Genomic DNA, 15,286 nt, shown 5'->3' on the forward strand with positions numbered 1-15,286 from the left:
CTTGAAAGTCACACACCTTCACCTCTGCTGCATTCTGTTGGTCACACAGGCCAGCCATGAGTCAGTGAGGAAGAGGACTACACCGGGTATGAATATTAGGGGAACACGATTAGGGGCCGTCCTTAATGCTGGCTGCCACATAGGGCTGCTAAGTGTAACTGACATAGTGTGCTTGGGCTGTAAATAGACGTGAGACTGAAAGTTATTTGTGGACTAAATTGTCAGGGGCTGAGGAGTTTGGTTTTTAACTGTTGGTGATAGGGAAATGTTGAAAGGTTTTTAAGAAGGCACCTAGAGGGTCCAACTGTCTCTTCTTATCCAAATTTGGCAGCAAGAGCGTCCAATATGTTTAAGTAAGCCCCTTGATGTTCTCTGCTTTTTTTGGGGGGTGTTTGAAACCTCGTGTAGATTTGCATACATCTCATTCTTTCATTTTGTGTGGGACTGTTCCTTGGAAAATGTTAGTCTGTGTCATATGTCAGCTTGAATATTCTTCCACTATATAAAACTTAATATCTCAGTACCAGTAGGGATACTTTTGGTTGAAAATGAAAACAAATTAACTCAAAATGACTTAAGCAATGAAAAGAATTTATTGACACATGCAACTGAAAAGTCCAGAGGTAGAGACAATTTCAGGTGTGGTTTGATCCAGCATTTCACATTTTCATGAGGGCTCTGTTTTTGTGATGTGTAGGTTCATCCTCAAGTGTATTTCCTTCATGGAAGCAAAAATAGCTCCAGGGTCTACATTACACTGGAAAGAGAAAAAGCATCTCTGTCCTCAGTTCCACTTTGATTAGTCTGGCTTAATTCACATGCTCCACCCTTGGAGCTGAGGGTGAAGTCAGTTTTCCCCAAATAACATAGTCCTCCAGATGGAAACTGAGAGTTGCTGGGAAGAGGGAAATTGGGTGCTGGGGAGGCAACCACAAGTGTTCAACACAAATTCAAATATGCGATGTGGTTTATCTAAACAACATTTACTGAGCCCTAACCAAATATAGTTTGCTGTAAACTTAACATTGCTCTAAAAAATTAAATCTGTATCAAAAAAACCCAAACGAATAAAAACCCAATAATAATTATATCTTATCTCCCATGATTTCTGGGCCATGGGCTAGAGCCAAAAATGTGGCGTAGTCCCCTTCTCAACGGAGGCCTAGTATACGAGGTCAGACAGTGAAGTTTACAAACTCATCCTAGAAAAAGTGCTACATACCTTGTTGCTGAATATCACTACGGTCACCTTCAGAGTACCCCCCTTGGGAAGCTGTGCACCGACACCAGTGCCTAGTCCACCCTTCAAAGCAATTTTGGAACTCTTTTTCTGGAATGACCTTCCTTTATCTTCAGATAAAGAAAGAAGTGATTGGGGGCCAGATCAGGTGAGTAGGGAGGGTGTTCCAATACAGTTATTTGTTTCCTGGCTAAAAACGCCCTCACAGATGGTGCCGTGTGAGCTGGTGCATTGTCGTATTGCAAGAGCCATGAATTGTTGGTGAAAAGTTCAGATCGTCTAACTTTTTCACACAATCTTTTCAGCACTTCCAAATAGTAAACCTGGTTAACTGTTTGTCCAGTTGGTACAAATTCATAATGAATAATCCCTCGGATATCAAAAAAAGGTTAGTAACATCATTGCAACAAGTTTGCGAACTTAATTGTCCGACCTCATAGTATCCCCGGAGAACACAAGCTCTCTGACCGTAGGGATTTCCCCTCTCTTGGTCACATCTGTATCCTCAGAGCCGAGAATAACACCTGGCACTTAGCGAGCGCTCAGTGAATACTTGTTGAATGAATAGTCTGGGGACCTACACGCAATTCACCACCCCATTCTTGTCTGTTTCTGGCTTTAGGGACTTAGAGGGATGGGCTGCGATCTGCTCTCACTCCTCCTCCTCCCTCTTCTCATTGTCGCTCCTCCAGGGTGAGATGCGGGGAAGAAAGACTTGGAGCGATGCAGAGTGTTCTGGGAGCCTGGCTGCCCACGGGTAGTCAGGGGCGCCCCTTGTCTCACTCTGGTGCAGGCTGTGTCCATTTCTTGCTCATGGTCCTCGGGATCTGAGGTTCAAGGTGTTCCTGGGGTTGTATTTAGCTTTCTAAACTCAGACCAGGAGCATTTATGTTTGAGTCTCCACAGAGCAGTTCTGTGCCCAATTATCTTTCTGCTAACCTGCCGCGTTAAAGATGGTCTAATTAGAGCCCTGTTTTCTGGTGAATCTTAGTCTTGTTTGGCCACGTATTGGGGGCACCTTTGACAACAGAACAAAAAAATTGAAGTTGAAATTGTTGTAAAATCAGGGGCATGTGGTTCTCATCCCAATACGCTGCTTCATCTGCTAATGAGAGTATGAGAGGTGCTGTGTCATCTCAGGAAGGCGTCCCAGGATGTACAGCTAGTATCCATGCAAACGACGCCAAGCCAGCTGAGCGTGCAGAGGATTTATTAAATCAAAGGCAATAGTCTAGGACACTCTTCAGACCGTGTGGGGACAGAGTCCCAGAGAGCAATTTCCAGGCACTGGGCCTCACGTGGAAAGGTGCTGGCTCAGGTAGTAGATGATCGTCAGCTGTGTGGCTAGTTGGCCGTCAGCTGTAACCAGTTAGTCATTGGCCACTGATACAACTGCCGTGGCTGAGCTGGGGGTGGGTTGGTTGGCAGAGAAGCAGTAGGAGGATTGAGCATCGTGTGGCTCCTGCTCCCTGTGTCTCCAACCAGCCGCCAGCGAGACTATAGTGGTGTGACTCCCCTACCTATGGCTCCGTGGGTGTTCCTTTTTGGCCTCATCATGTCCTGCGTTCTTATGTGGGGAGCGGGAGCTGAGACCCCGCATGACAGATGACCTGAGGGTGGGCAGACCAGGATAAAGGGCAACTACCCAGAAGAACAAAGAAACTTAGATTTATATTTGAATGAGGGCGCAAAATATTCACGGCTGGCCTCACAGGTGTCCCCGGTGTCCCCAGGGGACTGTGGGATGGACACCCCTTCCTGTTGGGAGGTGGGATTCCCTTGCTTTTACTTGGCCCTTGTGGGAACTGTCATGGCGACACATGGTGGGTGGGGTGCAGGTGGTAAATGTTTTCCCTGCCTGCAACCTAATAGTGTTATAATCCACTACAATTAGCTGTATCTGCACCTTTTCTTAGGAATTTTTTTCATCTCTTTTCTTGGTCTCCTGCACTTCCTCCTTCCCTCCCCACCCCCTCCTTGCGGCCCTGTTCTTTCTGCAAACAGCACATCTTCCACACTGTCTTGCAGGATGCAAGTGGTTCAGACAGTGATCAGTGGGTCTCTGACGTAGGAACACTTGTGGCCTGGGAAGAACAAAGCCCCTAACTGCCCTGTTCCTTTGAGTCCACCAACATGGAATACAAATTGTGAGAAAAAAATAGCTGTCATCCCTGCAGGCTTGGTTGTCTGCAAGAACTAGAAACCCACCTGAATTTCTACATGAAAATAGGGGTTTGGTGTGAAGATACATGGGGCTCAGGTGTGAGAATGTGTGAGGGCTGGACTCAACGGGAAAGCACTCAGAACCTAGGCTATTCCAGGATTCAGTCTCCTCTCTGAAAGGCTGTGTGGCTCCCTCAAGTATCTCTGCTCTTGTCTGTGAACAGACTCCATTCCTTCCCTGGTACCTCTACTCCTTCATAACTTAGTTTGCTCCACGTGTCAGGGAGGGGAGGTGTCAGCCCCTCTGTCCATCAAGGCTTTCCCTTACATCTCATTGGTCAGAATGGGGTCACATGGCCACTCCTAGCTGCCAGGCAGGCTGGGTGAGCCTGTAGGCAGATTTTCAGATCTCTTCTGGAGAGAGGTGCAGGAGAGGCAGCTGGAGTTAATCTGCTAAAATACCTGCCTGGGGAGGTGGAAGTCAGACCAACCTGCCAGGGTGGTTGAGATGAAATTTAGATGAAATTTATAAAATGGTTTGAAACGATAAAGCACTCTACAAATGTTAGTTTCAAAATAAAATGCATCTGGTACAACCCACTTGGAGAGCTATTTGATAGTAAGTATGACCGGTCCCAAAATGTGCATCTAATTTGTCCCAGTTGTTTCACTGTAAAAATTACATCCAGAGAAAAGAAGTCCAAAGAAGCAAAAGGCTGTATGTAGAAAATTATTTAATGCAGCATTGCCTAAAATAGTAAAACACTACAATCGCGTAACGTCATGGAATCTTTTATATGCATTAAAATTGAGTCCTGTAAAGCTACCCCAAATATTTGTGCTAAAATATTATATGGCAAAACCGTGATACAGAATTAAACCTACCCTGTCACGACAAGTTTGTAAATGATATCTGTGCTGGGAGTGAATGAAGAAAAGCTGATATATTAGGGTGGTGAAACTGTCTCTTCTTTTTTCCTGTTTTCTTTAATATTGTCATAATATTGTTTGTATAGTTAGAAAAAATTGGGAGAAAGAATATAATTATAGTGGTTTCCTTGGCCTGGCTCAACCACTTAGGGGTTGGACAGACTCATATCTTAGGACATAGCTGAACTGCTCTCCAGAAATGAACTGTTCTGTGGATCTGGGGAGAGGTGGTTGCCTTTTGACATTTGCATTTACCCTCCTCACCCCTAGAAGCAAAATAATCCACACAGAGGAGTGTGGTTCTTCTCTTGTTCTTCTCCTCGGAAGGGAATACAATTTACTTCTTGTCCTAATACAGGAATTCATAGTTTTCTTCTCTGTACCAATCAGGTCAGGACCTGAGCTACTTCTGCTTTCAGGGCTGGAGCAGGAGGAAGTATTTCAGAGGTAGTGGCAGTGTATGGCTGTCCCTGCCCTGTCAGTGACCTCTGGCCAACCTTGCTCTTAGTATGACCTCGGTGGAAGCACCCAAGTGTCCCACAAAGCTGATGGTAGGGCCATTTCTCTGACCTGCTTGACATTTGGCCCCCTACTTGGACGACTGAGGCAGCAGGTGGAGCAGTCTAGAATGCATTTAATGGAGCAGCAGGCATCTTTGAGGACAATATACTCTTTATGTGTCAGCACCACTTATGTGTCTTTGGGGCTGGTCAACCCAAGACACAGTGGGTAGAATAATTTCAGGTAAAGTTGACTAACTATTCGCTACAGGCACTTTGACATCTATTATCTCATTTAATCATCACAATCACCCCAAGAGACAAGTAAGGCGATTCCCATCATTTTCCAGATGAAGACAGTGAGGTACAGAGAATCACGTCCTCAAGAATCACAGAGGTAGGATTTTAACCCCCTTGTAGTCTGGCCCCAGACTCCTGATGACTAGCAAAAATGACTCACCAGAAAATTGACCCAAAGAGCGGCTTATTCGGGAAAAGAAAAAGAAACAAAAACCACCTCTGCAGTGCGGGAATACACACCTCCAACCTGGGGCTCCAGCTGGCTGCCCACGTGAAGAAGAATAACCCGGTTCCAAGATGGCTGTTCTATTTGTTAGCACCCCTCCCCCAGAAGTTACCACAAAGTCCAACAGGAAGTCAGGATCAAAGAGTCAACAAGGGGCCCAGCTCCAACCATAGACCTCACAACTCTGTGGTTAAGCATTTTAAGATGCCAGTTCACTTTTATCACCCCAAAGCCTTAACTAGATTGCTGAGAAGGATACTCAGGTGAAAACTTGACTGGCAATTCAGTGTAATGGAAAAACAATATCTTGTTATTTGTACTTCCCAGAGCCTTCCCAGGAGGCTAGATCGTGTGTGGGTCAAACAAATTGGAGGTATTGAGACAGAGGTAAATTGTTTGTGTAGGCAAGGGAAAGAGATTCGGACAGGTGGGTCTGGGAGATTGTGTCGAGAAGAGAGAAGTCATGATCCTGGGTGCCACGTGGGGCACAGGGAGATGACGGAGACCCTACCACCTTCATTCTTTTGAGGGCAAAGCCAGAAAAATTTGGGAGAAGAAACATGGCAAGAAAGGATTTGTGAAGTTGAATATAGAGAGTCCTGTGATACAAAACCCACATATTTGGAGGAGGTGAGAGGGAGTGAGCCATGCAGATACCTGGGGAAAAAACAGTCTAGTCAAAAGGAACAGTCAGTGTGATGTCCTTAAGATGGAAGTGTTCCTGGCATGTCTGAGGAGCCTCAAGGAGGCCAGCATGGCTGGAATAGAAGGAGCAAGGGGTCAAAGAAAAGATGAGCTCAGGGAGGACAGGGTGGGAGCATGGGGTGGCAGGTCTCACAGGGCCCCATAGGTTGTGGAAAGGGCTGGCTTGCTCCCTTTGAGGCAAGGAGACTTTGTAAGGTTTTGAGCAGAGGAACAATATATGTCTTGTGTTCTAGAAGGATCCCTCTGGCTACTGTGCTGAAAACTGACTTGGCGGGGGAGGAGTAGAGAAACGGAGGGGCACAGGAAAGGGCTAAGCCGTAGTCCAGGTGGCATGGGGTGGCTTCCACACTTCTGCGAATAGTGAGGCTGGTAAGAAGTAGTCCCACTTTGGACGTGGTTGAAGGTAGTGCCCTAAGATTTCCTGATGACTTTGGGACTGAGTAAGTGGAAAGTCGTGGTTGCCATCTGCTGAATGTGGAGGAACAGCTCTGCCATAGGGCCCTGGCCCCTGGTGCTACCACACCAGCCACAAAAGCAAAGGTTTGACCACAGATCGTCTGAGATTTGGCAGACCACCTGTGACCTTCCCAGAGCAGAGAGAACAGGGTGGGGTGGAGGTGGGGGGCCTGTGAGGAGCTGCTCTGGGGCCATCACCCCCGTGCCTTCCCACCTCCCTTAGGAGGCACTCATGAGTCGTGTCTGGGTCCTCCAGGTTCTGACCAGTGTGAGGTTTCTGTCCCCCTCCTCCCAATAGAACTACAGACTAAAACTGCGTTGTCTGTTAGTCTAGGTTATAGCCTCCCTTTTCTTTTCTTTTTTATTTTTAAGATTTTTATTGGGGAAGGGGAACAGGACTTTATTGGGGAACAGTGTGTACTTCCAGGACTTTTTTCCAAGTCAAGTTGTTGTCCTTTCAGTCTTAGTTGTGGAGGGCACAGCTCAGCTCCAGGTGCCGTGTTCAATCTTAGTTGCAGGGGGCACTACCCACCATCCCTTGTGGGACTCAAGGAGTCCAACCGGCAACCTTGTGGTTGAGAGCCCACTGGCCCATGTGGGAATCGAACCGGCAGCCTTTGGCGTTAGGAGCGTGGAGCTCCAACCGCCTGAGCCACCGGCCGGCCCATGGCCTCCCTATTCTGATGCCATCCTTTTTTGCTGGGTAAAGAACCATGGGAAATTTGGTTTTGCTGTCGACGCAAGTAATAAACTTTGAATCTATGAGTTGGATCGGTGGTTTCCAGAGGGGAAGAGGTTGGGGGATTTACTTCTGTCATTTTGCTATTAATTTCCGATATGCCTTATAACTTTTATCTCTCTCATTTCCTGCATTTCTGTCTTCTTTTGTGTTTAGTTTTTTTCCCACAGTGAGACATTGTCATTCCTTTCTCATTTCCATTTGTGTATATTGTTTATTTATTTTCTTAATGGTTACCATGGGGATTTCATTTAACATCCTAAAGTTATAACATTCTAATTTGAATTTATATCTGTTTAACTTCAATGACATACAAAACTCTGTTCCTATACAGCTTCGTCCCCATCTCATTTTAGTTATTTATGCCACAAAATTACATCTTTATGCATTGTGTGACCAAAACTGTAGAGGAATAATTGTTTTTTAAAATGCATTGGTCTCTTAAATTATATAGAAAACAAAATGTGGAGTTACAAACCAAAGCTACAATAATACTAGCTTTTAGACTAATCGTTTTAAAAAAATGCTTTAAAAATTAATAGTTTTTAAAAATAGTTTTTAAATCATGTAGAAAATAAAAGAGGAGTTACACACCATTGTTACAATAAATAATAGTAACTTCCATAATTTGTGTATTTACCTTCACTGAGATCTTTTGTTCTTCATACAACTTCAAGTTTCTGTCTCGTGTCCTTTCATCTCAACCGGCAGGAATCCCTTTAGCATTTTTTTCAGGGCAGTTCTAGCGGTTTTGTTTATCTGGGAATATCTTGATTTCTCCCTCACTTGTCAGGGCAGTTTTGCCACATATAGAATTTTTGGTTGATATTTTCCCCCCAGTACTTTGAGCACATCAGCCGACTGCCTTCCAGCCTCCAAGTTTCTGATGAGAAATCAGGTTGAGGATCACTGGTATGTGGTCATTCACTTTTGCTGCTTTCAAGACTCTCTCTTCATCTTTGTCTTTTGATGGTTTTATTGTAACATGTCTTGATATGGGCCTCTTTGAGTTAATCTTACTTGGAGTTTGTTGAGGTTCTGCAATATTTATATTCGTGTCTTTCATAAAATTTGGGAACTTTTCAGCTATTATTTCTTCAAATAATCCCTCGGATACTTTCTTTCTCTCTTCTTCTGGCATTCCCACAGTGTGTATGTTGGTCAGCTTGATGATGTTCCATAGGTCCTTTAGGCTCTTTTCACTTCAATCTTTTTTCTTTCTATTTCTCAGACTCAGTAACTGCAATTGTCCTATCTTGAAGTTTTCTGAGTCACTTTTCTGCCTGCTCAAACCTGCCTTTGAATCCCTCTAGTGAGTTTTTCATTTCAGTGAATGTACTTTTCAGCTCCAGAATTTCCTTTTGGTTTCTTTTTATTGATATTTCCATTTTGTTCATACATCATTTTCTTGACTTTCTCAGTGTCTTCCTTTAGTTACTTGAGCATCTTTAAGAGAGTTGCTTTAAAGTCCTTGTCTAGTAAGTCTGCCATCTGGTCTTTCTCTGGAATGTTTTCTTTTTATTTTTTTCTTTGAATAGGCCATGCTTTCAAAGATTGGCAATCAAAGGCAGTCAGTTTCTTTGATTGTCTTGTGATGGTTTTTGGTGTTGGAAACTAGGCAAATGAATCTAATAATATAGTAATTCTCAAAATCAGATTATTCTCCTTTCCCAGGGTTTGCTTTTATTTTATTTTTATTGCTATAGGCTGTCTCTGTGCCAGGGAGCAGCCAGGGATCTTAAGGTGTTAAGAACTTATTAGGGCATGTGCGGTTGCTTCCTAAACTCTTGTGTATGCAGTTGGTTTTGAATGTTCTAGGTCTTAGATGTCTGGCTCCCAAAAGGGGTAAAAGAGAAAAATGAAGGTGGGGCGGGGCGGGGGGGTGGGAAGAACTAACCTTTAAATCCCCTGGGAGTTGCTTCAGACAGAGGTGGAGGGGCTTTCAAAATGGGATGGGCTCAACACTGGCTGCTTGCCTCTGTGCTTGAACTGCTGAGATCAGAAGCTGCAACCAACAGAGCACTATCCCCAATATTTTGGGGATGAGGTCTTACTGCCCACTTGCTCCTGAACGCTGGGTGCAAGCTGCTCCTGGAACACATGCTCAGCTTCCTGACATTGGACTGGAGGGATACAAGGCATGGTTTGGTGTTCTGTGTATTTCAAGTATGCTCCTGTGTCTTTGAAACAGATTTAGAAGTCACTAGATGGAATGTAAGGACATATCACAGGGTGAGAAATCATTCAACAATTTTTCTGTTGTTGGATTTTTAGGCTGTTCTAATGTTTCACTATTAATAGCAATGCTGCAAGGCACAAGCTTATGCGTCCATGTTCGACTGTACAGCTCAGCTCCTTTTTAGGATAAATTCTGGGAAGTGAAATTTCCTGGGCAATTTCCAAGGGTTTGAGGCTTTAAAAAACACAAATATTATTACAAAAGTACTAGGTTTCTCTGTACCTGAGTTGTCCTTATTGAAGTCTACAAAGGAGGACAATTCTGGCTGAAGGGTTCTCCTGTTTCCTTGGGCAGGGGGGAAAGAAACTTTGTAAAGTGTGCTTCCAGGGAGACACAGAGGGTGACCTCCCACATTTGCTTGGTCTGAATTAATGTTTAGAGTACATGTTCCAGGAGGCAGGCCCTTCAACCTATTCAGCTGGCTTTTCATGATGCTTTGGCCAACCCTAGAAGCAAGTGGAGAAACAAGCAACACCTTTGAAATAGTGACCCTGGTGGTTTGGGTTAGGACACTGGGTAGAGAGGAAGCATAAGCTGTGGCAGCCCCAGGGGGATGGTCAAGCTGTGCTGTGGGCTCTCTGAGCCTCCGCCTCCTTCCTTTGAGTCTCTAATGTACTCCTGCTTTCTACTTCTCTTTTTCTGTCCTTGCTGGCTTCCTTGAAGTGGCTCCGTGGTACATGCAGCCCTGAGATTCCTGCTCCTTTCAGCTATGACTCACCGAGTCCTTCTGTTAACAGGTGGGCCAGGGGCCTGCGGGTGGGGCTTACGATGATGAGGAGGAAAACTTTTGAGACTGTGAGTAGAGAGAAGGGATGTAGAACATCTAGGAGTTACACTGGGGAGAGATAAAGTGAATTGGGGAGGGATAAGGGAGTCCTGAAAGAGCGCAGAGCAGAGCTAGCCCAAGATGGCATGACCAGAGAAGCCTGGGTGAACAGCTAAATTCATGGGCGATCTGAGGGGGTTCGGTTGGCCCCTTCATGTCACAGATGAGGAAACTGAGGCTTAGAGAGATGAAATGACATGCCCCAGGGTGTGCAGCCAGTACCAGATTCCTTTCTGAGTGTTTCTTGTTGGGCTCCACGTCCACTTTGCCTCCAGTTCTATTTTCCAAGGACCCTGGTATAAATGCTTGTCGAATGACTGACCACTCAAAATGACATTACTTCCTTATATGCCTGTGTCTTGTGGTAAGTGAGTCAAAGAAGGGCAAGAAATGCTTGTGAGTTGCACAGGAAGGAAATTGCCTGACTGAGGGGGTTTAGGAAGCTGTTTGTCGGCAGCGCAACAGTGGAGCTCGGTGGGGGCTAGAAGCACCAGTGGTGGTGGTGGGAAGACTGTCCTGTGGGCATGAGGCAGGGATGGCACCTCCTGTTTCTGTGCAGTCTGGGAGCAGCTGCAGGCTGCGGGTGCTCACTTGTAATCGATTTGTGACTGAGCACACTAACTTGGAATCCCAATGAAGTGAAATGTTAGCTCTCTCCCAAAGAATTCCATTTGTCTTATTAGCAAATTTGTATTACAAATAAAAAAAGGGGGGGGGGAACTCAATTGTTATATTTTGAATTTCCTTAATGACAAATTTCTGGAAACACATTTTATCTCGTTATATTACATCCCTTTGTCATCGACTCTATTTGCCTGTTGGCCCCCAAGGTCTAAAATATCTACTGTCTGGCCCTTTAGAGAAAAAGCGCACTGACCTCTGCCCCAGGCCATCGGAACTGGATCTGGGAAGCAGACATCTCTGTGCTGAGTTAGGGTGAATCCTGCCAGGAAGATGGGCAAGCTGCTTTCTTAACTACGTCCCCACCTGCACCTGACCCTCATTCCTTTTTTTCTTCCAGCCTTGGCCTTGTGTCATGGGTTCAACCTGGACACTCAAAACGCAATGATCTTTCAAGAGAACACAAGGAGCTTCGGGCAGAGTGTGGTCCAGTTTGAGGGATCCCGGTAAGGGCTGCAGGAGGGGCTGCGTGGCTCACAGGCTTTCCCTCAAAGACCTGCATATCAGAAAGAAAAACGCAATTTCCTTCATGTCGTTTTGTTTTCCTTGATCTAGTGTGGAATAGGTCATAGTCTAGTAGTGAAAAATCCTCCATACTCCTTCCCCAGTCCCCGTCCTAGGAGGCTTTTTGTGCATTCTTCCAGAGAGGGTCTCTGCTGGACAGACGTCCACATTGCCCCAGCCCCAGCCCAAACACAATTTGTAGCACGTTATACCTAAACTATGCTGCTGCCTATTTTTGTAAATAGCATTTTATTATTCCCACCCCTCCAACGCTGTGCCCCAACTCATCATTTATTGTTTACAGCTGCTTTGGTGCTACAATGGCAGAATCAAGAGGTTGTGACAGAGACCGCATGGCCTGAAATATTTACCTTTCCAGAAATAATATTTATGGAAATAGTAGCATCCTTCCAGACAAAGTTGGCTGGTTTCTGTTCTATACTGTCCTTGCACTTGGTTTTCTTAGCAGAGCCGGGAATTTTACCAAGTAAGTGCACAAAGAGCTGACTTTTATGCTCGTGTTACTGGAGAGCAGACCCTTCTCAGCGTGGTGTCCAGGTTCTTGGCGTCCCAAACAAAGAATTGAGCGGGACACCAAAGGGCAGTGTTAACAGAGCAGTTTATTAGAAGCAACAGTACACTCCAAAGAGGGGATCGGGATCGGGATCGGGCCGAGCAACACAGTGGCTCAAAAGGAGCCGACTGACGAGGACTTGGAGTTTTTCTTTTCTTTTCTCTAGAATGGGCTGTTCCTTTCTAGGTGTGGGACCACTTGATTGACACCTGTGATTGAATTACCTCGTCTTTTTAGACTGCATGTTCCTTCCCAGAATTCAGTCTGTTATAATGATATTAATGAACTTCCGGGCATATGTGTGATATTATAATAATGGTATAATGAGGCCCAGGTGAAATGAAGGTCGTTGTGGCCTTTACTGCAGAGGTGTGAGTGGCCAGTTTAATCTAGTTGGGTGCTTTGTATACTTGAACTTTCTCATAGTGGTTCATGGTGGTTATAGTAGCTAAAGGAGAGGTCTGGGCGGTCCTAGGCCACGTTGGACGTGCAGGAATGTTACCTGATGTGTTCAGGCGTCTCAGAGACCCAATTCCTATCTCTAACTGCCTGCCTTATGTCCCCCTTGAGAGACGTGATCCCCATAAATCTGTGGGAACTTGAGGGACAGGAGGCCTCTTCTGTATCTGCCTCCTGCTGAGTGTGGCCGTTGTCCCTGCCTATTGGGGATTCACAGGACTCTTGCCCCATCTGATCTTCGATGAGGGGAAGGGGTCTCGAGACCGGCTCGAAAGGCCCTGTTGACCTCTTTGGTTGGGGTGTGCTGGAAGTCTTGCTGGGGCATCATTTGTGTCCCCTCAGCCCCTAGATGAGGAGAGAGAGATTTTGGTTAAACAGAGGTAAAAGTGTTGGCCCAAGAAGCAGGACCCAAAGCCATGGCCGCAAGGTGGCTGTGGGATAGAACGTGTTTAGCTTCATGGCGTCTGGGGCCTTTTCCTCTAGTTAATCTGGTCATCCAGGTGGCGGTGTTTGCCCAGGAGCTGGGCTACAGTGATTACAATCAATAAGCATAAATCACCAGTTGGTTCCAGGGAAATTATCTGCAGCAGGGGGTAGGAGACATCCTATGATTCAGGTTAGAAACATTCTTCTGTTTAAGATTAAAAAGCTGATTTGAAAGGTGATTAAGATCAGGAACCAGGGAGCTAAGAAACTGGGGGAAAGGAGACTTAAAATTCCTATAATGGGAGGGGCTCTCCTGTATCAAGATTGCATTTCTTTTTAAATGAAAGATTATTTCTTTTTCTGGAAACACTTTTTTTCTTACCTTGTTTCCTCCAAAATAAGAGCGGGTCTTATATTAATTTTTGCTCCAAAAGACGCATTAGGGCTTATGTTCAGGGGATGTCATCCTGAAAAATCATGCTAGGGCTTATTTTCCGGTTAGGTCTTGTTTGCGGGGAAACACGGTACCTGTTGCCCATTTTTCTATTGGATTATTAGTATTATTATTTTTCCTTATTGGTTTGTAGGAGCTGTAACTATAATTGAGGACAGTAAGCTGGGGTGTAAGTTGCTAATCTTTCTCTCATCACTTTATCCTTTATCTATGAACTTTGCCGATGGTAGTTTGTCACAGACAGAAATTTATTTAAAATGACTGTCTGGTTGAATTTAACTTTTTATTTTAATTCTTAAAATTAAAAAAAAATTTTTAAGGATGGTGCAGCTCACAATGGTGGGGATTGACCCAGCAACCTTGGTGTTTTTAGCACCACGCTCTAACCAACTGAGCTAACCAGCCACCCCCTAACCATTTTTTTTAAAGTTTTTATTGGGGAACAGTGTGTTGTTCCAGGACCCATCAGCTCCCTGTCAAATCGTTGCTTTCAGTCTAGTTGTGGAGGGTGCAGCTCACTGGCCCATGTGGAACTCGAACTGGCGACCTTGGTGTTGTGAGCACCGTGCCCTAACCCCTGAGCAAACCAGCTGCCCCTAACCATTTTCAAATGACCTTTGTGTTTTGTGTCATTCTTAGAGAGGTCCTTCCCACTCTGAGATTTAAATTTTCCCTCTTTTTTGTTCTGTATTGAGTCTTCCTTCTATTTCTAGGAATTGGGGGAGTCTGTGTGAGGCTTGGCTCCCCCACTTTCCTTGGAGGGGCAGAACTTCTTCCACAGTCTCCTTCTCTCCTGATGTCAGTTTTGTTTTATTCCTGTTGTGATCTGTTCCCACCTCTCCCCCAGGATGGTGGTTGGAGCCCCCCAGGAAGTAAAGACTGTCAACCAAACAGGCGGCCTCTACCAGTGTGACTACAGCACGTCCACCTGTGAGCCCATCCGCCTGCAAGGTGAGTTGCTGCCCCTCCGTAACCCAGAGTTGGGGTTCCACCTGTGCATACACTCAGACTTGTCAGTATTGCCTTTGTTCTGGGGGGCTTGTGGTGGTGGGCCCAGGATTCCAGCTCCCCAGCCTCTGTGTGGTGAGCAAAGTCTACCCCAGACACGCTCAGGCGCCCCCTCCGTGTTCTCTTCCCGACCTGGGTGCCCCCTTGACTTGCTGGACTATCGTGTCTCCCAGGTTGAGGTGACCCCTGCCCAGCTCTTACACAGGCCCTTTCATCTCCCTGAGTGTAACCATGCACACATCTGTCCCCTCAGTCCCACCGGAGGCTGTGAACATGTCCCTGGGCCTGTCTCTGGCATTTGCTACCAACCCTGCCCAGCTGCTGGTGAGTTGCCCCTGGGTCGTGGTGAAACCGGAGGGCAACTGAGTTAGGGGCTCATAGTGCCTACACCTCAGCCAATAGCCCGACACGGGGGCTGGTGATCCGAGAAGGCAGTGGGTTAACACCTTCAAAACCGCCTTAAGGTTCTCAGAGCAGCTTGAGGTGTTGAAGGGAAATTCTGGGCGTTCCTCCAGGAGCTACGTGCCAGTTCCGGGGGTCTGCATGGAGGCTTCCCTCTGGCAACGTGGCTCTCCGGTGGCGTCAGCAACCCGGGAGGAAGGATGGGAGGAGCCTGGAAAGATGCTAGGCCATTGAGACTGTGATCAATAGGACGAAGGATGTTAATCATAAGTTTCACGGTAATGTTTTAAAACAGGGAACTGGGACAGGGGACATTCCGAGCTCAAGCCACAGGGGGATCACCTATTGTTAAACTGTAGGCGGGTCAGGGAAAGGTGCACTGGGGCTGCTGCGAGGTTTCTATTATGGGGGTGCCAGCTGGGCCCTGCTTCAAGGGGAGTGTCCTGAGGGGAGG

The 15,286-nt window shown here is 46.0% G+C and overlaps 1 protein-coding gene across 1 annotated transcript in view; it reads left to right on the plus strand.

Moving 5' to 3' along the window:
• Nucleotides 1–10,086: 10,086 nt before the first annotated feature.
• The window catches only part of ITGAM (integrin subunit alpha M), a 35,784-nt gene continuing 30,584 nt past the window's right edge, over nt 10,087–15,286 (plus strand). Inside the window, exons 1-4 of the mRNA XM_019717285.2 lie at nt 10,087–10,235; nt 11,346–11,451; nt 14,270–14,373; nt 14,684–14,754. Of these exons, the coding sequence (XP_019572844.2) occupies nt 10,208–10,235; nt 11,346–11,451; nt 14,270–14,373; nt 14,684–14,754 (309 nt within the window). The 5' untranslated portion in view covers nt 10,087–10,207. The remainder of the gene's footprint in view (nt 10,236–11,345; nt 11,452–14,269; nt 14,374–14,683; nt 14,755–15,286) is intronic.

The sequence above is a fragment of the Rhinolophus sinicus genome, linkage group LG18, assembly GCF_036562045.2.
Source record: "Rhinolophus sinicus isolate RSC01 linkage group LG18, ASM3656204v1, whole genome shotgun sequence".
Taxonomy (NCBI): Eukaryota; Metazoa; Chordata; class Mammalia; order Chiroptera; family Rhinolophidae; genus Rhinolophus; species Rhinolophus sinicus.